This window comes from Diabrotica undecimpunctata, chromosome 4, assembly GCF_040954645.1.
Source record: "Diabrotica undecimpunctata isolate CICGRU chromosome 4, icDiaUnde3, whole genome shotgun sequence".
NCBI lineage: Eukaryota > Metazoa > Arthropoda > Insecta > Coleoptera > Chrysomelidae > Diabrotica > Diabrotica undecimpunctata.
This window is the reverse complement of record NC_092806.1, coordinates 39,187,038-39,210,626: the sequence shown is the minus strand read 5'-3', so window position 1 is coordinate 39,210,626 and position 23,589 is coordinate 39,187,038. Positions and strand designations below refer to the sequence as shown.

Here is a 23,589-nt window from a genome sequence, read left to right as displayed (position 1 = left end):
TAAAGACAGAAAAGATTTATTTTTCACGTTGAGAAAGCCTATGAATAGCTGTTCTGATGAGCCCTATTAGGACGAAATACGTATAAACAGATACATAGACACTTTGTACGTGAAATCAAATCTTGACTGTCTTTTCATCGAATTATTATAACTTAGGATAAACCAATGACAACTATCTACCAGATGGTTAGATAATCTGCAGATCATAACAGGAAAGTGGATTGCAACTACACCAACTAGGGAAACTTGGAAACGTCTAAAGACGACCTGTTCTCGGCAGTGAATAGAAATAGCCAGATCATAATGACGTCGCTTTTGGTAGTACCTTCCTGTGTATACCGATTTGAGTAGCTGTGTATAATAGATTCTATTTTTTAGCGTTAATTTCCATATCCTAAGCTTTAACTTGAGCTAAGCTTGATTTTTTTACTTTAGGGAGAAATATTTCCTATTTTATAATACATGTGGTCTCAATCACGTTGTTTCGTTTATCTCGATAATGCATTTTTAAACCAACTGTTATACTCTACTTGGAAATGGATGATATCACATTTGTTATGGCAGAATATTTCAACGGTTATTATACCGAACTGTTCAAAGCAGAAAAATTATAAATATCGATACAAAAAATGTCAATAAGCACATAATACATTATTACGTACCTAAATGCATATATCGCTCTCTTCGGATTAGATATCAAGATCATCATTGTATTAGCCATTTAGTAAATAAATCGAAAAGGGCTGTATGTTTTTTTTTATTATCATATTCAGTTTCCAGAATTTTTCTTTTTCTATTATGACATAACTTATAGCTTTTTGCCAAATTGTCAGATGAAATTTTTGATATTTAGTCATTTAGTAGTTGACGAATACCTTTTTCAATATGTAACAATCATAATAATTTGTTAATTTTAATTTTATGTTTGATATAGTATATAATAACTCAACCGCCACGGGCAGTTAATTCAAACAATTTATTTTGTTATTTTATTAGTTGTTATACGATAATAAAAATAACTCAAACGGAAAGTAACTGTCCAACTCTTTTATTGTCGTAACACTTTTAGTTGAAAATCAGCGACAGCTATGAAGGTTTACATCAGCTGATATTTAAAGTTTGTTTATAGCGTAATTGTTAAAAAGTGTAAAAATATTTTCTTTAATTCTGTCAGCTTCTTTTTCATTTTATGTCATGCTATCAGAATAATCAGCATACAACAGACTATCTGCTGACTACTGAAAGTTCTTTCAATCTGATTGGAAAAACATATCACCTTGTTAAAAAGACAACATATAAAGACATAACATGAAATTTCTACTCCGAGTGAAATTATGAGAGACAGCGAAATATGGTATGGTGTTAGTCCCATTAAAGAGCTTTTACGATATTTAGATGATCACAAGCGGCCCGTATTGTATCAGCCCTTAACATCGATATTCTAATCTCACTCGAGTCTGAAGACTCAACTTCACAGAGGGACGTGTAAGTACTCATCACTTATAGTCCCCATAAAATTATTAGACCCTTCGAGATATAGCAAACTGATTGCCGGTATCCTTTAAAGATCGGTAAACTCATCACGCATATAGGTAAACTCATCACCAGTTTTTTGCCTCAAGCGAATTGCTCTAGAATTTAACTACAGCCGCTTAGGTTTTTAATAGTGAACTATTTAATGAAAATATTTGTGTTCATGTGCTATTTTCGGTTGACACAGGGTGCAGGTAAGCCAGTAATCAGTTTGCAAATCTCTGGGTCTGTTTGAAAATCACTGCTTTTATTGCAGTGATGAGTTTGTACTATCTACGAGAGTATTTATGCTAATTGGTGATTAGTTTACGTGTAACCCTACAGAGCACGCGTTTGTTTTTATAGGACGAGCGGTGTAGGTCTACACTAATATCGTTGCGAAACGAATTCCTTAAAAGAGTTTATAACAGTTACTTAACCATTTTACAGTGTTCCTGAGTTTATTGCAGATCGTAATCACTAACTTTTATATTTTGTAAGTATTTTAGCCATTTTCTGCATCTCTCTTTATCAGTATTAACTTTTTTATCGCCGCTTCAATTTAGGATTTCAGGATTTGTGGCTCATAATATTTCTCTAAATTTCTTCTATAGCGGACAACCGTTTTTTGTGCTCCTCATCATAAGTGTAGCTGGCGATGAAAGTTTTTATAAGAGGGGATGAAAACTATCTCCAAAGGAGTACTCGAAAAACTGGATTTGACTACTATTATATGACAAAATGCACACTTCTCAAGTTCAGAAAAGTAAACAGGTGCGTGATCATGGACATTAGTTGACTCCAAATGTCACAATAACCCAAACAATCAGTCGTTTCCAAATACTGTTGAAAGTTGCTGGGAAAATAAAGACTTAAGAAACTGTATATTCTTGTGTAAACTTTGTGGTGTTTTATTTATAATTTTGGAATATTTGCGAAATAATACAGTATTTTTTTGAAATTACGTTTATTTCCCATTCTTGAAATGCCATATATATGGATATGGGACACAGAACTCAACTGATTGTAGTGACAGAAGTAATGGAGAAACCATTAAGTTGAGCTATACTACATAGCTTTTAAACAATTTCTTCTTTTTCTTTTTATATAGACATGACTCTGTCTGCTTTTCAATGTGCCTCCAGTAAGTTGTCGTTCCATCGTTTTCATGGTCTTCCTGCCGATCGTCTTTCTATTGGGGAACCGTCTCTTGCCGTCTTTACTACTCTATTTGTTGTCATTCGGCTTATATGATCCTTTCATTCTACTCTTCTATTTCTTACCCAGTTCTTGATGTTCTCCACCTTGCATCTACATCGTATGTCCCATAGTGTCTTACCATCACTTTTTCTAAGTGTTTTCATCTCTGCTGTTTCTAACATCCTTTTTGTCCTCTCTGTGTCAGGTCTTGTTTCTGTCGCATATGTCATTATTGGTCTGATGACTGTTTTTTAAATTCTGCCTTTCGTTTCTTTCCCGATATTTTTATTTCTCCACTTAAGTTTCGAGCTTTCCGTATCTAGATAATGTGATGCCTAGGTATTTAAACCCCATCACTTATATTATTATATTATCTTACCTTCCGGCTCCAATTTACATCTTAGTAAATGTGCTGTTGTAACCATGCATTTTGTATTTTTTGGGGAAATTAATATGTTAAATTTTCTGGTGGTTATATTAAATGGTGCAGCATACGTTGTAAATCATCTTCACTTTGAGAGAGTATTATTGCGTCTTCTGCATAGAAGATTATTTTAAGTTGTTTTTCTCCCATTTGGTATCCTTTTTTAGTTCTTACTTTTTATATTATTTCATCCATAATCAGGTTGAACAATAGAGGACTCAGGGAATCTCCCTGTTTTATCCCATTGCCAGCTTCAATAGGATCGGTTAGTTCTTCTTCTACTTTTACTTTTATTGTGTTGATTTGGTAGATATTTTCGATCGTTTTGATTACTCCTAGAGATATCTCTCTTGCGCACAGTAAGTGGATAACGTCTTTTAATTTGAACCGATCAAACGACTTCGTAAGGTCCGCGAAACATAGATATGCTGGTTTGTTGAATTCTAATGATTTCTCTTGCACTTGCCTCATTATAATTATTAAAGCGTCGGTGCATGATCTTCCCGGCCTAAAACCTTGTTCTGCTAGTGTTATAATTTCGTTCAGTTTATTTGTTATCACTTTGGTTGTTAATTTTAGTGTTGTGTTTAATAAATTAATTCCTCTGTAATTTTCCGGGTCCGATTTTACTTCCTTTTTGAAGAGAGATATTAGAATGCTTGATCTCCATTCTTGAGGAATTCTGTTTTGTTCTATTATTTTTTTGATTAGTTTTAATAGTTATTTATTAAGATCTGGTCCTCCGTACTTTAGGAGTTCGTTCGGTATTCTGTCCTCTCCTGGTGATTTTCTATTTTTTTATTTCCTTAATACTGTATCCGCTAAAGAGCTATGGAAAGTTTTGCAGGAAACAAACATTAACCACACAGTAATTAACGCCCTTAAACAGCTTTATGAAGGATCAACGTCGGGAATAAAAATTGGAAATAGACTTTCAAAAAAATTTCCTGTAAACAAGGGACTCCGGCAGGGGTGTTGCATATCCCCCACATTGTTTAAAATCTACGTGGCGAAAGCACTGTATCAGTGGAAGAGAAAGTGCAGAGGAATGGGCATTTACCTGGGCGAAACTTGCCTATATACCCTACAGTTTGCAGACGATCAAGTCCTTATAGCCAACGATAAAGAGGACCTGACATATATGGCCAGAAAACTACAGGAAGAATACAAAAAGTGGGGTTTAGAACTCAATACAAAAAAAAACAAAATATTTCCCAATAGGCGCAGAACTATCCAACATTCAGATGGACACAACCGAAATTGCATTCTGCACTGAATATACCTACATAGGAATTGATTTCGACACCACAGGCACATACAATAGGGAAATTAGAAAACGAATAACCCAGGCCCGTAGAACAATTGGATGACTTAACGGAGTTCTTTGGAGCTCAGAAATTGGTAAAAGACGAAAATACAATATATATGAATCTCTCATAAAAACCAGCTTAACCTATGGTACAGAGACATGGAGACTAACAGAAAGCAATAAAAGAAAACTCGAAGCAACAGAAATGGATGTATTTAGACGATCACTTCGAATATCTAGGGCAGACAGAATTAGAAACGATGAAATAAGGAATCGGATGGGGGTAGATGGATCACTGGCAACAGACATAGAAAGGAAACAACTTATATGGTATGGCCATGTTCAAAGAATGCTAGAAACAAGACTACCAAAAATCGCCATGAAATGGATACCACCAAATCGTAAGAAACTAGGAAGACCAAAAAGAACATGGAAGGAGGGAATAACAAAGGCAATGAGCTCCCGAGATTTGACCGAAGAACAAGGGAATGATAGAAATTCGTGGAAATTAGGCATCGGACAACGATGCAAGACGTGTTGAAACGTGTTGTTGTTTTCGGTCAATTTGGAAATTCACTTACAAGTGCACATTTTTTTATATTAAATTAAACGGTCATATACCTTAAAGATATATATATATATATATATATATATATATATATATATATATATATAAATAAATAAAATTTCCTTAATGCTTCCTTTACCTCTTCCTCCTCAATATGTATTTCTTCATTTGTCGTCACCTCTGGTGTTGATGGTTCATTATCGTCACCTTTAGCAAATAGGGATCGAAAGTAGTCTACCCATGTTTTCTTCTGAATGTGTTTCGTTTTTATTAGTTCATTCATCTCATTTCTTTGTCCTCTGATCATCCTTCATATTTCTTTTTGTGTTCCGTAGAAGACGTGTTCCATCTGTTTTGAGAAGCTTTGCCAGTGTTCCTTTTTTATTTGTCTAACTTAAGTATTCGTTTCATTTCTGATTCTTTTATAGTGGTTGTATGCCTGTTGTGGTTGTTGTGTTCTGTATTGTTAAAAGGTTTTCTTCTTTTCACTTCTCTTCACATTTTGTCTTCACTTCCTCTCTAAACCATGGTGTTTTCTTTTCTGATATGTTAGTGTCCGTTACTTTCCTCTCTCTTGATACAACTTGATAAATATAATTAACATCTTGCTTTATTATGAAAACGTGGGTAATTTACATAAAAAATGTGAATTATGTGACCCGAAAAGACTATGTGTAATTTTTTTTATATGTGTGTGGCTGTGGGTTCACAACTGAGTATCATTCAAATGATTGCAAACCGGTTAGAGTTCATACATGAGTGAATTCTTCGAAAAACTAGCGAAATTAAGGAATAGCGTGAATAACAGAAAAAGTTGTTCCACCTTTTAACCGCAGAGGAAGTATTGTTAAACGGTCGTATTGTTGAAAAAGAAAATATTTCCTATGAAGTATTTATAATTACTGTTTTACACTATTTAGCTTTTTGTCACCTTTGTAAATTCTTATTGTTATTAAGCTGTCATCCAAGGCAATTGGTTTAGCGATAGTTCTAGTGTTTCATTGATTAAGTTCCGCTTACTATGGCCTAACGATAAAATGTTTGGACTAGCAAACTGAAAGAGATCGTGGACGTTTTATTTTAATTGCAAGAAATATGGATATATTAAGCGCTTGCATATCAAATCTGTCAGATCTTCTGGAAATATATACCGATGCATCAAAACAAAATAATGGTACGGGATGTGGATTCTATATACCATCAACAAACATTGAACAAAAATTCAAACTAAACAATAATACTTCCATTTTTTTCTGCAGAAGCAATTGGTATTATTAAAGCCTGCGATTATGTCGAAAAAAACAAGTTAAAAAAATACATTTTTTAAGTGACTCCTTATCCAATGCATCGCTAACCCAATTAATGTCATGGCTTCTTCTTCTTAAAGTGCCTATCCGTTCCGGATGTTGGCGATCATCATGGCTATCTTTACTTTATTTATTGCAGCGCGGAACAGTTCAGTGGTAGTCGTGTTATACCACTTTCGTAAATTTTGAAGCCAGGAAATGTGATGGAACCTTGATTGATCTCCACCAATTATTCGGGGGAAAGCTTATTAAATTACTTTCCCCTGTGAGTGTACAGTACCAAATATTTTAGGACCATGGACTGTACAAGAGTTTCCTTCGATATATGCAAGCAGACTTCACGGCGCTGATTCCGTATGTGTTTGGTTTTATAGGGGTTTGTACTTAGAGAAAAATAAGCGTAATTAATCGATACTACACATTTAATAACGAGAATATTTACAAAAGCACTATTACTAAATAAAGAGTTCGGTTTACCACATTGTTCAGTATTCTACCGGCGTTTTAGGGCGCGCGAACATAGCGAAAACAAATGCACATTTTACCGCACTTTTGAGAGTCAGAGATTATAGCGTACCGAGTACCAGCACACAGCCGATACCTTCGGCTGTTGAATTGAGACACTAATCACATCTGCAATTCTTTTCGACTAGAACCAAACCTTATCTTGTCTACCGATCGGCGTCAGTTTTACCCAAGGAGGCCCTTCTAAGAATTTTATGGCACAAACACCCTGCAATCAAAAGGTACAGTCTGTCGCATAAGATAAAATTCAACATTTGTGGAAACGAAAAATAAACTGAAATTAATATAAAATGTTGTTTTTACAACATACTCGCCCCCGTTGAAGCGCTGGCTTTAACACAAATAAACAGATCATATTATGCCAAGAGAGCATGCGGAAGAAAAAATACATTACAATTATCATCTTATACTAACTTAAATTAAATCGTCATTGGGTAGAGGACACAATTTTGTAATAGAGCGCTTGAAGACTCCATCTTTAGTTTTCACCGAGGCAATTCTTACTCTCCCATCTTTTCCGGGAAAGACCTCAATCACTCTTGCTAGTACCCAATGAAGAGGAGGAGTGTTATCTTCAATCAGCAACACGAGATCGTTAGGTTCTAGGTTTTTATGAGGGAGAAACCATTTAGGGCGATTTTGAAGTCTATTCAAATAGTCGATAGACCATTTTTTCCAAAACACTTGTTGGAGTTTGGACAAATGTTGCCATAAATTCAATCTGTTTTCAGGAATGTGGATCACATCTTTTTCAGGAAAGGACGTAAGAGATTGTCCAATCAAGAAGTGTCCAGGAGTAAGATACGTAAAATCGGAGGGGTCATTTGAAAGGGAGCAAAGAGGCCGGGAGTTGAGCACAGCTTCAATTTGACCGAGAACTGTAGTGAATTCTTCGAACGTAAGCTTAACATTGCCCAGGAGCCTACGCATATGATGCTTAGCGCTCTTTATAGCACTTTCCCAAATACCACCATGGTGAGGGGCTCGAGGAACTATAGTTTTCCAGCGAATATGAGATGAGGCCAAAAATTCTTTAATAGAACGAGAGCTTTCCTTTTCCTTGAAAAACTTATAGAGTTCAAACAGCTGGTTGCGAGCACCAAGAAAGTTCGTGGCGTTGTCACTGAATATTGTTTGAGGGAGGCCTCTACGGCTAATAAAGCGTTTTAGAGCGAGAAGAAACGTCTCCGTAGAGAGGCCGGAAACGACTTCAATATGAACAGCTCGAGTCGACAAGCAAACGAAAAGAGCAATATACGATTTTAATAAAGGAGCCTTACGAAGGTTGGAAACCTTTATCTGAAACGGGCCGCCAAAATCTAATCCGACGTGAGCGAACACTCGAGAGGAGTTTAAACGTTCTTTTGGTAGATCTGCCATGATCTGGGTAGCGGGCTTGGCACGAAACTTGAAACAAACCATACATTGGTGAGTGACCTTCTTGACTTCTCGTAGTCCATTTAAAGGCCAATATTTGAGACGAATTTGTGACAAAGTATTTTGAGGACCTGAGTGACAGAGTCTGACATGTTCTCTGTGGAGGATGAGACGAACTACACGATTTTTTGAGGGGAGGAGAAGAGGGTATCTTTGATCAAAGGTAACGTCTGAGTTTCTGAGGCGACCTCCCACCCGGAGCATTTCATTCTCATCCAAAAAGGGATTTAGGGGTAAAAGACACTTATTAGATAGAGTTTTACCTTTCTTAAGCTCAGAAATCTCACTCGAGAAGTTGGAATACTGAAGCATCTTAATAATCTTAAGTTCAGCGTTTTGAAGTTCACTGACTTCAAGGGTATCAGTTAACTTGCGAGAAAGCGGTTTAGCATTATTTGCAAATCTAAACATAAAGGCTAAAGTTCTTACAAACTTTGAAAAATTGGAGAACCTATCAGAAAGTGAGGTGAAGAAATCTATTTGATCATTTCGAGCGTGGAGAATGATTTTCCTTTCTTCAGGCAACTTGGAGGTATAACCCTTTGGGTTGTATTTCAATAAATCCAACCGAAGTTGATTTAAAAATGGAGGACCATGAAACCATAAGGAAGAATTTATTATTTCAGAGGGTAGCATTCCTCGGGAGAGTATGTCGGCAGGATTCTCTTTGGATCGTACGTGCCTCCAGTGAGCATTAGGAGAATTATCTAAAATTTGTGCAACCCTATTTGCTACAAATTGGGTCCAACGAGAAGGATGTGAACGAAGCCAAGCGAGAACAATTTCTGAATCCGACCACATATTTATAGAGTCTAATTGAGATAACTTTTCTTTAACAATATTAGCAATCTTTGCTGTGAGTTTACTACACAATAGAGCACCCATGAGTTCCAATCTTGGAAGGGTCAAGGGTTTTAACGGAGCAACGCGACTCTTAGATGCTAGAAGGGAACAAGACACCTGTTCTGATTTATAGGTCACACGTAAGTAGATACAAGCTCCATAAGCCTTTAAACTTGCATCTGAGAATGAGTGAATCTCAACACCAGTGATTTATTGACTTAAAAAGAGACATCTAGGTATACTTAAGTCCTTAAAATGAGAGAGACTGCTAATAAAACTTAGCCATTCATGTAACGTATCTGCGTCAATGGTATCGTTCCAACTGATTTTGGAAATCCAAATCTTTTGCATTATAAGCTTAGCGACCACTGTAACGGGATTAATAAGACCTTGAGGATCAAATATTTGGGCAATCATTGACAGTACTTCTCTCTTAGTATATGAGTTCTTTAGGGTGAAATCTGGAAGAGAGATTGAAAACGTGTCAAGAACAGGATTCCAGCATAAACCTAAAACTTTATTAGAGCAATTATCTGGAGCTATGACATAAGAAGAGTTTGAAGAGAGAGAAGAAATATTTTTTAGAAACGAGTCCGAGTTAGAACACCATTTATGTAGAGAAATACATGCTGTTCCAAGTAAACTAGTTATTTCCTTGTGAGCTTTGAGGAGAGTTTGCTCATCATTAGCACCGTAGAGAATATCATCAATATAACAATTATTTTGAAGAGCGTCACTGGCCAGGGGATATTCACTTTGATGAGTATTTGCCAGTTCCATTAAACAGCGAGTACTCTGAAAACTGGCGCTTTTAGTTCCATATGTAACTGTTTGCAGTTCCAGGCACTCAATATCTTTTTCCGGGGAGTCACGTCAAAGTATGTTTAACAGAAAGGTTTGATCAGGATTGATTTTAACCTGTCTGTACATCTTTTGTATATCAGTTGTGAAAACAAAGGAATATAATCGAAAGCGTAGCAAAATGTCAAAAAGTTCCGGTTGAAGAGTAGGACCTTTGAGTAGGATATCATTTAACGAGTAACTACTAGAGCTTTTCATCGAACCATCGAAAACAACCCTAAGTTTTGTTGTTAAGGATTCTTCCTTTACTACACAGTGATGCGGGAGAAAATATTTATTTTCTAAATTTTCATTAGTAAGAGAGAGAGGGACTATTCTAGCATGTTCGAGAAAAAGATATTCACTAATGAAAGACTTATATTGAGCGTATGTATTTTCATTTTTTAGGAGCCTATTTTCTAAATTCATAAATCTCTTTAAAGCTACTTTAAAAGATTCACCTAATTTTTTATGCGCATTTTCGCAGACAAGTGGTAGATTTACTTGAAAACGACCCGAAGGTAAAATACGAGTGGTTTTATTAAATATTTGTTCAGCCAATTCCTCATCGGGGGTTAATTTACTAACGTGCGGAACTTCTTCAATTTCGAAAAATTGTTGAATCAATTTATCTAAATTATTCTCTTCGGAATCGGACTGAACAAAGAGAGAAACATTTGACTGAGAAATAGCCAAGTTTGAACTCCGATGAAAGACATGAGGGGGAATAGTACCAAAAATAACATAACCTAAGTGGGTATTCTGAAGAATGGGAAGATTCTTTCCTAAACGAATGAATCCATCAGTCAATAATTCGCTATAGATGTCACCAGCTAGAAGCAAATCAATTTTACCGGGAACAGAGTACGAGGGATCTGCGAGAGTGAGATTAGGTGGAACATTTATTTTGCTTCTATCTAGAGCAGCTTTAGGAAGCCTACAGGTTATACTATCAAGTACAGCAAAAGAAGTTTTGAAACTTCTATCCTTCACATTATAGGGAAAAAATTCTATGGTAATCATTTGATTTGACAGTGAGGTGTTTTCGGATATGGTTGATATCTGTAACTGTTTAAAATAAGGGGTGAGGTTTAACTTCTCAACCAAATCACGAGAAATGAACGAATGTTGACTCCCATTATCTAGGAGCGCTCTGGCATGCATAGGTCTGCCATCTTTAGAATACACTGTCACTAAAGCGGTGGCCAACAATACATCAGTTTTAACTGATAAAGCAGAGAGAGAAGTGGCTGTATGAGAATCTGCAGTGTTTTGTACTTCTAAAGGAGGTTTGAACGAACTGGTAGAAGCTTCATTTTGGGTATGAGCATTATAAGAAGGCGGAGTAGATGTATGAGCAACACGACTGGAAGAGCCTTGAGAATGTTTGGGAGCTTGAGCGTTGCGATCAATAGAGAAAGATTGTCTATTCGTGTTCCTAGAGGAAGAGACATTTTCAGAGGTACTATGCAAGAGCGAGTGATGTCTTTTCTTACATATACTACATGAGCGTGAAGAGTTGCAATCTTGAGAAAAATGTTTATTACCCAAACAATTCCAACAAAGTTTCTTACCTTTTACAAAATTAAATCTTTCCTGTAAAGAGAGACATTTAAAATCATTACACTGATAAATTTTATGCAAATTACTTTTACAAAATATACAATTAGTATCCGAAAACGAGTTTGTTTGTAAATTAACTGATGAAAACAAAGATGTTTTTAATTGAGGTTTATTAAATTTTTTATCATTATCAGAAACGTTTAATTTTTCTTGTATATCACATTTTTTCTCAAGAAAACTAAAAAACTGTGAGAGAGTAGGTAAAGCCTTTGAACCTATTTCATACTCAAATGACCTATGCGTAGCGAAATCTAATTTTTGTAAAAATACTTCGATCAATAGTAAATCCCAATGTTCGATAGGTACAGACATATTTTTAAGAGCAAGTAAAGTTTGTTTACAAAGAGTTAAAAATTCTCGTAATGATTTTGCGTTACTTTTAGCTAAAGATGGAGCCTTTAACAATTTTTGGATGTGTAAACTAATCACACGCGATTTATTTTCGTATCTATTCTTAAGCGTGTCCAAAGCGATCCGGAAATTTTCTTCTATAACTTCTATATTTTCTATCAAATGTAAAGGTTCATTTTTTAAAAAAGATTTGAGATATATAAATTTTTGCACATTGTTCAGCTCCATATTGTTGATTATTAGCGTTTCAAATAGCTGATAAAACGCGTTCCAATCGGCGAAGTTTCCTGAGAATACCTGCATCGTGATTTCCGGCAACCTAACCTTAGCAGTGGCTACAGTTGGCGGAGTAGAGTTTGAGCTGAGCGAGTGGGAGGGTAACTTTAAAGCTTCCATCTTATGCTGCAGTCCAGCTAGTGTAGAAAAGTATTTTTCCTCCATCAGTACCCTGTCTTCTGTTTCAGTATCGGTTTCATCAATTTCTTCAATCTGATCCATCACCTCTTCATATTTCAGATAACATGTTTTCAATTCGGTGTGTCTGAGTTGAAACTGGAGACCGTCAGTTTCTGCATCTGCGTTTTCTAGCAGCCAGTTTGCTATTCTGGTAATCTTGGCCTTCAGTGGCTTCCTCTTCTTCTTGAGATCTTCCATCTCGATTTTAACAAAAGGTACTACTCCAAAAACAACTGCGTAAGGCCGTGCAAACACCGAATTCTGTAGAGAAATTAATGTTTATATTATATACTAATATCTGTATCACACGGCGAAAATAGAGTCAATAATGTTTATATTATAATAACCTGTAAAGCACACAACGAGAATAGAGTCAATAATGTTTATATCATATAATATCATGTGTAGCACACGGCGAGAGAGTTTATAGTTTATTAAAACGCGATAAATGTCTTAAATTACACTGAGAGTTTATTTTTCAATTAAATTTTTTGCACACGCGGTAAATGTCTACAAATGTCTACAAATAAATTTTTTAAAGAGATAGTCTTTTTGAAAAGCGGTTCACTTTGTGCATAAGCGAAATTATAATATGGAAAAATCTCACCCAATTTGTCCAGTAGTTTACAGCGACAGGCACAAACACCAGATAAACTTCACTTCTGTCCTTTTGTTTTAGAGTTTATAGCGACACATTAGTCTTTTCGAGAGTCTTTTAACCACATTTATATAAATATGCAAAACTAAGAGTAAAGTACAGACAACGCGAACACCAAACACAAAATCCGTCGAGTTAGGACCAAAAATAATGATGGAACCTTGATTGATCTCCACCAATTATTCGGGGGAAAGCTTATTAAATTACTTTCCCCTGTGAGTGTACAGTACCAAATATTTTAGGACCATGGACTGTACAAGAGTTTCCTTCGATATATGCAAGCAGACTTCACGGCGCTGATTCCGTATGTGTTTGGTTTTATAGGGGTTTGTACTTAGAGAAAAATAAGCGTAATTAATCGATACTACACATTTAATAACGAGAATATTTACAAAAGCACTATTACTAAATAAAGAGTTCGGTTTACCACATTGTTCATTATTCTACCGGCGTTTTAGGGCGCGCGAACATAGCGAAAACAAATGCACATTTTACCGCACTTTTGAGAGTCAGAGATTATAGCGTACCGAGTACCAGCACACAGCCGATACCTTCGGCTGTTGAATTGAGACACTAATCACATCTGCAATTCTTTTCGACTAGAACCAAACCTTATCTTGTCTACCGATCGGCGTCAGTTTTACCCAAGGAGGCCCTTCTAAGAATTTTATGGCACAAACACCCTGCAATCAAAAGGTACAGTCTGTCGCATAAGATAAAATTCAACATTTGTGGAAACGAAAAATAAACTGAAATTAATATAAAATGTTGTTTTTACAACAAAATGCGTCTTCTTCCCGGTCCTCTCTTACCATTTACTTTCCCTTGGAGAATCAGCTGGAGAAGGCCGTAACGTTCTAGATTTCTCATTACATGTCCTAGATATTCCAACTTTTTAGTTTTGACGGTCATGAGAATTTCACATTCTTTCCCCATTCTACGCAGGACCTCCACATTAGTAACTCTGTCAACCCAGGATATACGTAAGATGCGCCTATAACACCACATTTCGAAAGCTTCGAGCCGATTCATAGATGCAACAGTCAGTGTCCATGCTTCCATTCCGTAGAGCAGAACTGTGAATATGTAGCAGTTCAATAGACGGCATTTTGTTTTTAATGATATGTCTCGACTGTTGAAAATGGTTCTCATTCTAACGAATGCTGCTTTTGCTTTTATTATTCGCTGTTTAATTTCTGTTGAGTGGTCCCATTGGCTATTTAAATTGGTGCCTAGATATGTATATTGCTCGACTCTTTCGATATTCTGTTGGTTGATTGTAAGTTGAGCGTTTAGTATTGGTTTTTTACTAATTGTCATAAATTTGGTTTTCTTATGATGAATGGTTATATTATAATGTCATGGCTACTGATACAAATCCTTTTATTAGAGAATTAAAAGTAAGAATTCTTAAATTAAAAAAAGTCAATACAAATTAAAATTCACTTGGGTAAAAGCTCATATAGGACTTCGTGGCAATGAAGTTGTAGACTCCTTAGCCAAAGAAAGCGTTACAACTGGAGAGCATATCAACAACAATTTAGGTGCTCAAGAATATTTAATGATAAAAAAACATACAGCAGTTAAAACACTTCACCATTGTATTTAGGTATATAAAAAACATGTAGTTAAAACTTTTACAAGTGTCGTCAAAATTTATACAGTAGCATAACGTTTTCGATCTACTCAGATTATCTTCAGTGCCTTATGTACTTGAAGCTAACAATGAATTTATGGCTATGACATCCATATATGGGTTTACATCTTTCCAAAATTAAATTATATGTTGACTCTAGGTCGATGACATTGGATAAAATTTAATACTTGAGGAGCTACATGTCTCCCTGCTCGGTTTTTAACACGTAGTTCTTGTTAGTTAAGACTTAACTTAACTTGTCTGCTTTGTTTTTGTAAACAGGTAATAATATACTGATTCTCCATTCCTTTCAGTCATTTGTTAAAGTTCCATAATTCTATTAAACTTGTTCCTATCTCTCTTAAAGTTGTCCCCCCTTACCTTGGGGTATCATCTGACCCAACGATACCTTACTTTATTTTTTTAGGAGCTTGAGGAACTTTTTATTTTGTTGTTTTGGTTTATCTTCGCAAGGGTAATTGCGGATACGATCCGCGTTAGTTCAACTGTATTTCTGTCAACTTCTTCGTCAAGTTTTGAATTTTATAATTAATAACAAATAATACTTTTTATAATCTTAGCCGTTTATCAGAGCAATTTCTAAATGTTCGTTGTCTTCACTAACAAGTAATGTTTCACTTTATTTTAAAAATTCGTCCACCGAACTCTTACTTCCATTCATTTAACAATTCAATTATCTAGTTCTTGTCAAGGTAAAAGCATTGTAATCATTTCCTTTGACGACTACTTACATATCAAACGAAGAAAATAGCAATCGTCTTAAAGAAACCGTAGCCTTAGGAGTGATGAAATCCAATTGAATGAAATTATTAAGGTCAATAAGTATACCTACTATCGGCATATAAGAAATAACACCGGTAATATTACTAAATTTCCAAAGGAAGTGTTTTTTTTAAAACCAATATCTGTCCTAAATTTCCGTTTTAAATGGTTTTATTTCTATAAGTTGTATCTTCAAAACATCTAAAAGCAGTAGCGGGCCGTGATTTTTGAGTTGAAGTGTGGAGGAACAGAAAACTATTTTTTTTTTCGTGTAATTTGAAATTTTGATACCATCTGAATACCAATCCCTAAGCGATATAGCCCGATTTTTAAGCAAAGGTGAAAGACCATTAAGTGTTTTACGTTTATACGTTATATTCCGTAACTAATAAACCATACGCCTTCTGGATAAAAAAGATCAAAATAGGTCGATTGATCCAACCATAACGTAGTAAAATGTTTAGTGTGTTATATTCGTTAAACTTGTGCAAAACAAAGTAATAACAATTAAATTTAATTCATTAAATTTTAAAATTGACAATGTTTACTTCAATACATGTTTTAAAATAAGTTCGTATCGACAATGGAATTCATTCTTATATTAGGCCAGTAAAGAAAAAAAAAACAGCTGAAAAAAATATTACACAGCTCATTTTGCTTTGTTTTTTTAAACAGTCATAAAAAGCGAAATAAAATAATTTTTTACCTATAATACGTTTCTAATCAAATAAAAGTTGTAGATCTTCAAAAGTTCTTTAAATTGCGAGTTTCTAAATTAAAATAAATAGACAATTGACCGAGATAATTGCAAAAACCCCTAATTTTTGCAATAATTTATAAATGTAAATAAATTTGTTTTATGAATGAACTTCATGTATTACAACTACTTAAAATTATGGCAATTAATGAGTGATTGTAGGGTGCTAAATGTCAGCTAGATCAACCAAATAGTTTATAAGTTATTTAATTTTTATTGTTTATATATGTGAACTATGTGATATATCTCGTAGTTGTACCTCCCTCTCCAAAAACTATTTTCACAGATGCCACCGAATATTCTTCTCAGGATCGTTCGTTCAAATATAAGCAGGAGGTTTTCATCTGCCTTGGAAATGGTCCATGTCTTCGACCCATATGTGAACACTGGTTGTATAAGGGTTTTGTATATGGTTATTTTTGTTTTTTGGCTTAAGTTTCTGCTTCTCATATGTCTACTCAGTTCAAAATAGCATTTGTTTGCTAGGATTATTTTTCGCTTGATTTCTTTCGTCATGACGTTCTCCTTGGTGATCAGGGAGCCTAAGTATGTGAATTTGTCCACCATTTCAAAGGTAGAGTTATCAACCGTGAATTGGTGGCCGATGTTTCTGGCTCTATTGTTTGGTGTTGATGCCATTATCTTAGTTTTCTGCTCATTTACTTGTAGGCCCATATTTTTTGAGGCGGTTGACATTTCTTCTAGCTTGCGTGTTGTGCGGGCAACTAGGTCAACATCATCTGCATATGCCAAAATTTGGGATGATTTATTAAAAATGTTTCCTCTGTTGTCTATTTGGGCATCCCTGACCGCCTTTTCCAGAGCTATGTTGAAAAGGAGACACGCCAGCACATCTCCCTGTCGCAACCCAACATGCGTTTCAAATGCCTGTGGTTGTGCGCCCTGTATTTCGACTTTGCAAACAACTTTACGCATTGTAGCCTTAACCAATCTTATCAATTTATCGGGGATGTGGAATTCATCCATGGCTTCATACAATTTATTTCTTAGGACACTATCATAGGCCGATTTAAAATCTACGAAAAGATGGTATGTGTCGATATTGAATTCATTGGTTTTTTCCAGTATTTGCCTTAGCACAAAGATCTGGTCGGTTGTTGATCGACCAGGTCTAAAACCTATGATTAGTCGGAGTAGCACCTCCACATTTAATAAGTTCCGGGGGTATACCATCACTTCCTGGAAATTTATTATTTTTAAGGTGTTTTATTGCATCCCGTACTTCTTGAATTGATGGAGGCTCCAATGGTTTATTGTTGCTTGCTCCTGGGGGTGGTTGATTTGGATCTTCTACTTCGATAGTAAGTAGTTCTTTATAGTGTTCCACGCACCTTTTCAATACTTCTTCTTTTGTATTGAGTATATGCCTTATCCTTACATAGTCCGATCCTTGGTTTAAATTCTTTTCTTGCTTTTATTTAGATTTTTATAGAATTTTTTGTTTCATTTTCCTTTTTTAATGCCTCAAGTTCTTCCAATATTTTATTTTCATAAGTTCGCTTTTTTCTCCGATGGATGTACTGGGTTGCGCATGGTCATCTATACCGCCCAAAATATTTTACTTATAGCCAGAATTGGTATATTTAGACTTCTTTCTTAGTGTTGTCTGCTTCTCCAGACTTATAGACTTCGTACAATACGCATGTTCTAATAGCTGACTGCATATTGATATAGTAGTAAGGTGATATCACATTGATTTCCTCATCGCATTCCTGGACAAATTATTACATGATTATGTGTCACTGTTATTATCTCCTACATCCTATCAAATACCGAACATTTTACCATCTGTTACTAAACATTACTATTTGCATATTCCTGAACACTTTTGAGATAACTTATCGAATACAGTAGTAACATCACATCTGAAGACATGGCGGTAAAGAAGGCCATAAATTGTCGTTTATCTGAAGACATCTAACTATCATAATAACTACCAGGCGCGTCTAATGTAATGAAAAATAATTTAATATAATTAAAAAAATTAAATTCCTGCATAAAATGTTTTGGAATACAGAATAATTTTACATTGACCTAACGCAGTCTTAAATTAACTTCCAAGGTTACGTCTTACCCATTGTTTATCATAAATATTAGTTATTAATATTTCTGTAACAAATTACCTTGATCATATTCGTAAAATATGTTGTAGATCCGCCGAACACGTGGGATTTCTGTTTGATGTCTGCTGAATAAGCTTGTTTTTTGTTTCTAGAGAGGTTTGTAAATAAGGCAACTATTTTTGTAACAACTAAAGATATTGTTATAAATTTCATTGATTCTATTGTTGTATTCTATATCTTCAAACACTTTTAACATTTGAAAACTCTGGTGTCTTTTTATGGATCTTATAAAATGTCTATTGTAGCGTAAAAACTCAACGGTAAGACTGCTAATTTTTAAGTATTGTTTAGTTTATACTTGAAATTGGAAATAAAATTCTGTGAACAGAGGCAAATTGTATTGAAATGCGACAGTAACAAAAAAAACATAATTAAAATTATTTCGCGCAACATAGTTTAATAACTTTATTTAGCTCAAAAAATCACTTAATTACAAATAATAATTATCGATTAGAAAACAATTCGCACTGGTACGTAGAATCGCCGTTAGTATTCTAAAATATATGGGCTTATATAATGAAATCGAAATGTTCTCGAAAACAGCTGGACGACGCTAGAATCCTCAGAAAAATCCGAAATTTTCGAAGGCTACCTTTTTATCGGAGTTCAGAGCCGGAGAGCTTCCGTAATTTCTCTAACGCACAGGGTTGCAATCATGGGTTTGTGACTCAGAACATCGTCCCTTTTTTCAAACTGTTCCTACCAGGTTCGTCAACAGTACCTAAATGGACCAATTTGGTGGATTCTGTCCTTCCTAAAGACAGTCTCTCCTAGTGGACCACCTTGGGCTTACTCCGTGGCGTCAGTTGCACCCTATATACAAGATACAAGATCTTTTTATTTTCTTAGTGACCAGGTACGGTCGCTCCCAGGGGACTAAGGCTCCTTGGGACTAAGACGTATCTTGCTGCAACTTGGGAGTCAGACCTTCCTGCTGCAACTTGGGACTCAGACCTTTCCTGCTGCAACTTGGGACTTATACCTTCCCTTCTCGTTGGTTGGTAGCGCCAGACTGCGTCACTTTCCTTGAACCTAATGGGGGTGGATTTCTGATCGCACCTTATCTTCATCTGGTCACTGGTGAAGCTTCATCTCTCGACCAGTCAATAAATAAAATTGCTGAAGTGTAACCAGTTACTTTATGCTGGGATAATATGTTATGGTTGGAAATTACTATAAATATAAGAAATGTAAAAAAACAATGACTTGCAAAATTAATATTGTATATTTCCACTTGTGCTTTTTATTACATATCGCTTCCCACTCATCATCTAACCCACTGCTTACATAACTGGCGCTAGTGTTGGATTGCGTGCTAGAACTGTGCGTTTAAGCTTATCTTATAGGTACTCCATAGGATTCATGTCATCACGAATAAACCTTGTGCGAAATATAAGCATAATTTGGATGTATAGGTACTGCCCATTCCTTGTTGTGGCGTGGCTATAAAGGGGCCGCTAGTGTAATACAAAATGTTCCTACCTTAGACCGCTTTTGTCTAATAGACTAGCTAGTTCATTACGTCGCTCTTTCCATCGTCTTTTTCTTTTTCGTGACTCTTATTTTATATTGCCAGCTCGATTACAAAATCTAAGTCAGCTTTGCTTAACAGAGTTTTTCCATTATAGTTTGTGCAGTGGTCTTCCTAGCCTCGATGTTAATTGAGAACATTGAGAACATTGAAAACATTCACTTATAAATACGTTGCAATCGAAGATGCAGTGGTTTGCATCATTTCGTACACCGCACGTGAACAATTGGAACACTCCTATGTCAGATGATTTTAATCTCCTCCGGATGCACACCGCCAGGATATGGTGATTTCTTCTTCAGGTGCCATCTCGCTACGGAGGTTGGCAATCATCATAGCTATTTTAATTTTTGAGGCAGTAGCTCTAAATAGTTGTTTTGAGCTGCATCCAAACCATTCTCTCAGGTTCTTGAGCCATGAAATTCGTCTTCTTCCGATGCTTCTTCTGCCATCTATCTTTCCTTGCATTATGAGTCGCAGGATGCCATACTTCTCGCCCGCATCACATGCCCGAAATACTGTAGCTTTCTTTCTTTAATTGTAAGTTCAACTTCCTTCTCTTTACCTATTCTTCTCAGTACTTCATTGTTCGTAACTCTATATACCCAGGAAACCCCTTATAATTCTTCTATAGGTCCACATTTCAAAGGCGTTAAGTCGTCTCATTGTGTCTAGATTTAACGTCCATGATTCCACTTCATAGTATAGTACACTGTATACGTAACATTTTGTTAGGCGTACTTTAAGAGCTAATGTTAAATCTTTGCCACATAGGACCTTTTTCATTTTCATAAAATTAGAACGTGCTTTTTCGATTCTGACTTTGATTTCTGCAGTATAGTCATTATTTTCTGTTATAAGTGTTCCTAGGTAAGTGTACTTTTTTACTCTTTCGATCTGCTGGCCTTCTACTGTCAAGATTTCGTTAGTATTATGGTTGTTTTTACAAATTTTCATAAACTTCGTCTGATATTGAGCGAGAGTCCGTACTCCCTACTACACATTACTATTTTACTTATGAGTCTTTCCAGGTCTTATAAACTATCGGCTATTATTATTGTATCATATGCATATCTGATGTTGTTAACTAAGACTCCATTTACTCTTATGCCGACTGTTTCATCTTCCAGAGTTTCTCGAATTACCTCTTCAGAATAAGCGTTAAATAATAGAGGTGATAGTATGCAGCCTTGCCTGACTCCTCTCTTTATTTCCATTTCTTCAGATGTCTCTTTTTCAATTCGTAGTATTGCTCGCTGATTGTAATAAAGGTTTGTTATTAGCCTTAAATCTCTTTCATTAAGGTTTTTATTTTTTAGAATTTCCATGAGCCTGTCATGTTTTACTTTATCAAACGCTTTATTGTAGTCTATAAAACAGACGTAAAGAGGACGGTTAACATCCAAACATCTCAGCGTCTTCACGTTGAAGGAGAATAGTGCCTCTCTGGTATCCATACCATTGCGGAACCCATATTGTGTGTCACTAATATCCAGCCCCAGTTTAGAGTGAATTCTGGCGTGGATAATTTTCAACAGACTTTTCAAGGTATGTGACATTAAGCTTATGGTTCGATGGTCACTGCACTCTTTTGGCATTCACTTTCTTTGGCAAACACACAAATGCTGATGTCAACATTTCTCTAGGGATGATTCCCGTAGTATAGATAGCGTTGAACAGTTCTACTATTATGTCTAGGTTTTTCTCGTTGACCAACTTTAATAGCTCGCTTGGTAATTCATCTGGACCAGCAGATTTATTGGTTTTCATTGAGTTTAATGCCTGACTAACATCTGATTTGGTTATCTCTGGGCCTACATCTCTCGTTTGGCTATCTACAGATGTACTAGCTTCTCTCTGGTCATGAAATAATTCCTCGATGTACTCTTTCCATCGTCGTAGTTTTTGTTCTGTCTCCAATATAATATTTCCATTTTTGTCGAGCAATATATTCGAGGTTCTTCTACTTCCTACTCCGGCTAGTTCTTTGACTTTTTTATGTAGATTAAAGTTGTCATATCTGTTTTGCAGTTCTTCTATTTCTTTACATTTTTCAGAGAAGTAGGTTTCTTTAGCCTCCCTAATTTTCCACTCCCATCCACCCTTTTTTCTTACATTTGGTTGTTGTAAGTACTTTCTTACTTGGCCCCAATATAGAGGTTTTGAAGAATTGCCACTGCTGCTCTACGTTGCAATTATTTCTTGGGTTTCTATCTAGATTTGTGTCGATTTCGTGTTTCAGATTTTCTTTTGTTTCTTCTGGCTTTAGTTTCTGTATGTTAAGTTTATTGTTGGTGCGGCTTTTTTGTGTCTTTTTAGTTGAAGTTGAAACCTAGCAATAAGAAGACTGTGATCAGAGGATACGTCTGCTCCTGGATATGCCTTTACTGCCTGAATTGAGTTTCGATATCTGTGTTTTATTAGGATGTAGTCAGTTTGATTTCTGACGATTTTGTTGTCTTTGTCAGCTGGCGATTTCCATGTATAAAGACGTCGCTTGGGTAATTTAAAAAATGTATTTGCGGCTATAACATTATACTCCTGGCAAAATTCTATTAGGCGATCTCCCCTGTTGTTTCGTTCACCAAGCCCATATGGTCCTACATTAAGGTAGCACTTTCCTTCGCCAATTTTTGCATTGCAATCACCCATGATCACTGTTATATCTCTAGATGCTGTGAAATGTAATGTTTTTTGAAGTTCGCTATAAAAGTTTTCTATTTCTTCTTCATTTTTGTCAGCAGTTGGCGCATAAATCTGAATTAAGTTCATTTTTCCATGGGTTGTCAATATCTGCAGCATTATAATTCTTTCGGACATCGGAACGAAGCCTGTTACTGATCTCGCTACTTTTTTACTGAGGATCATAGCAACTCCATATCTGTGTTGAGTGTCGCTGCTTCCCTAGTTTTAATTAGGTAGTTGCTATTGCAATCTCTTCAGCCGTAATGTCGACAAGTCAATATTTACGTCATTGTGGGCGAATGACGAAAAGGAACACCAACAACCGAGATTAAAGAACAGTCTCTTCGGAGATTTTGGTCTTTATAATGAATGTACTCAAACAATTTTCATTTTTTTACCAACAGGTAACAATAACAAACGTAAACAGAGAATTGAGAGATAAAACAATGAAATCAAGTAGAAAAAAAGGTAAGTATGTATAATTGTCAAGGGAAAGTAATTCCACACTACGTAAGAAACTATATGGAAATAAGATAATTAAATTAAAGCAAATGATATAAACTACAATTCTGAGCAAATTAGTTGTGTTACAAAGATAAAGTATTTTCCCGTTAGAAAGCTTTGTTTGTCAATATTTTAATGTTCACATAATCTATATTATATTATATAAATTAGTGTAAAGTTTTTTTACTCTTGACTGAGCTTATGAACCGGTCCGCTGTTGTAGCACGTTTCCAATGTCCCAATACTCCCAATAAACCAATAAAAGCTACTTTACATTTAATTTATACCATGTGCGGACTCATAAATTCGAAACATTTATTTACACTCGTAGTATAAATATTTACAGTTTTGTAATGTCGTAACTATTGATATCTACATTGGACAAAATAATACATAAGCATCAAATTTAAAAAATGGTTTCCCCTTACGTAAATTGCCTATATAGATGGATGAATGGTTGGGTGCCTCGGATGGATGAATAATAAGATAAATTACG

The 23,589-nt window shown here is 35.5% G+C and overlaps 2 protein-coding genes across 7 annotated transcripts in view; one reads left to right on the top strand and one right to left on the bottom strand.

Moving 5' to 3' along the window:
• The window catches only part of LOC140439453 (signal-induced proliferation-associated 1-like protein 2), a 264,982-nt gene that overhangs the window by 63,317 nt on the left and 178,076 nt on the right, over nucleotides 1–23,589 (top strand). The gene's annotated exons all lie outside the window — the stretch shown is intronic.
• On the bottom strand, nucleotides 7,260–22,772 carry LOC140438621 (uncharacterized). Its single transcript, XM_072528281.1, has 4 exons — nucleotides 22,509–22,772; nucleotides 12,237–12,656; nucleotides 10,470–11,561; nucleotides 7,260–9,242 (listed from the first exon to the last, which is right to left on the bottom strand). The coding sequence occupies exons 1-4, from the start codon at nucleotides 22,770–22,772 to the stop codon at nucleotides 7,260–7,262; spliced, it is 3,759 nt and encodes a 1,252-aa protein (XP_072384382.1).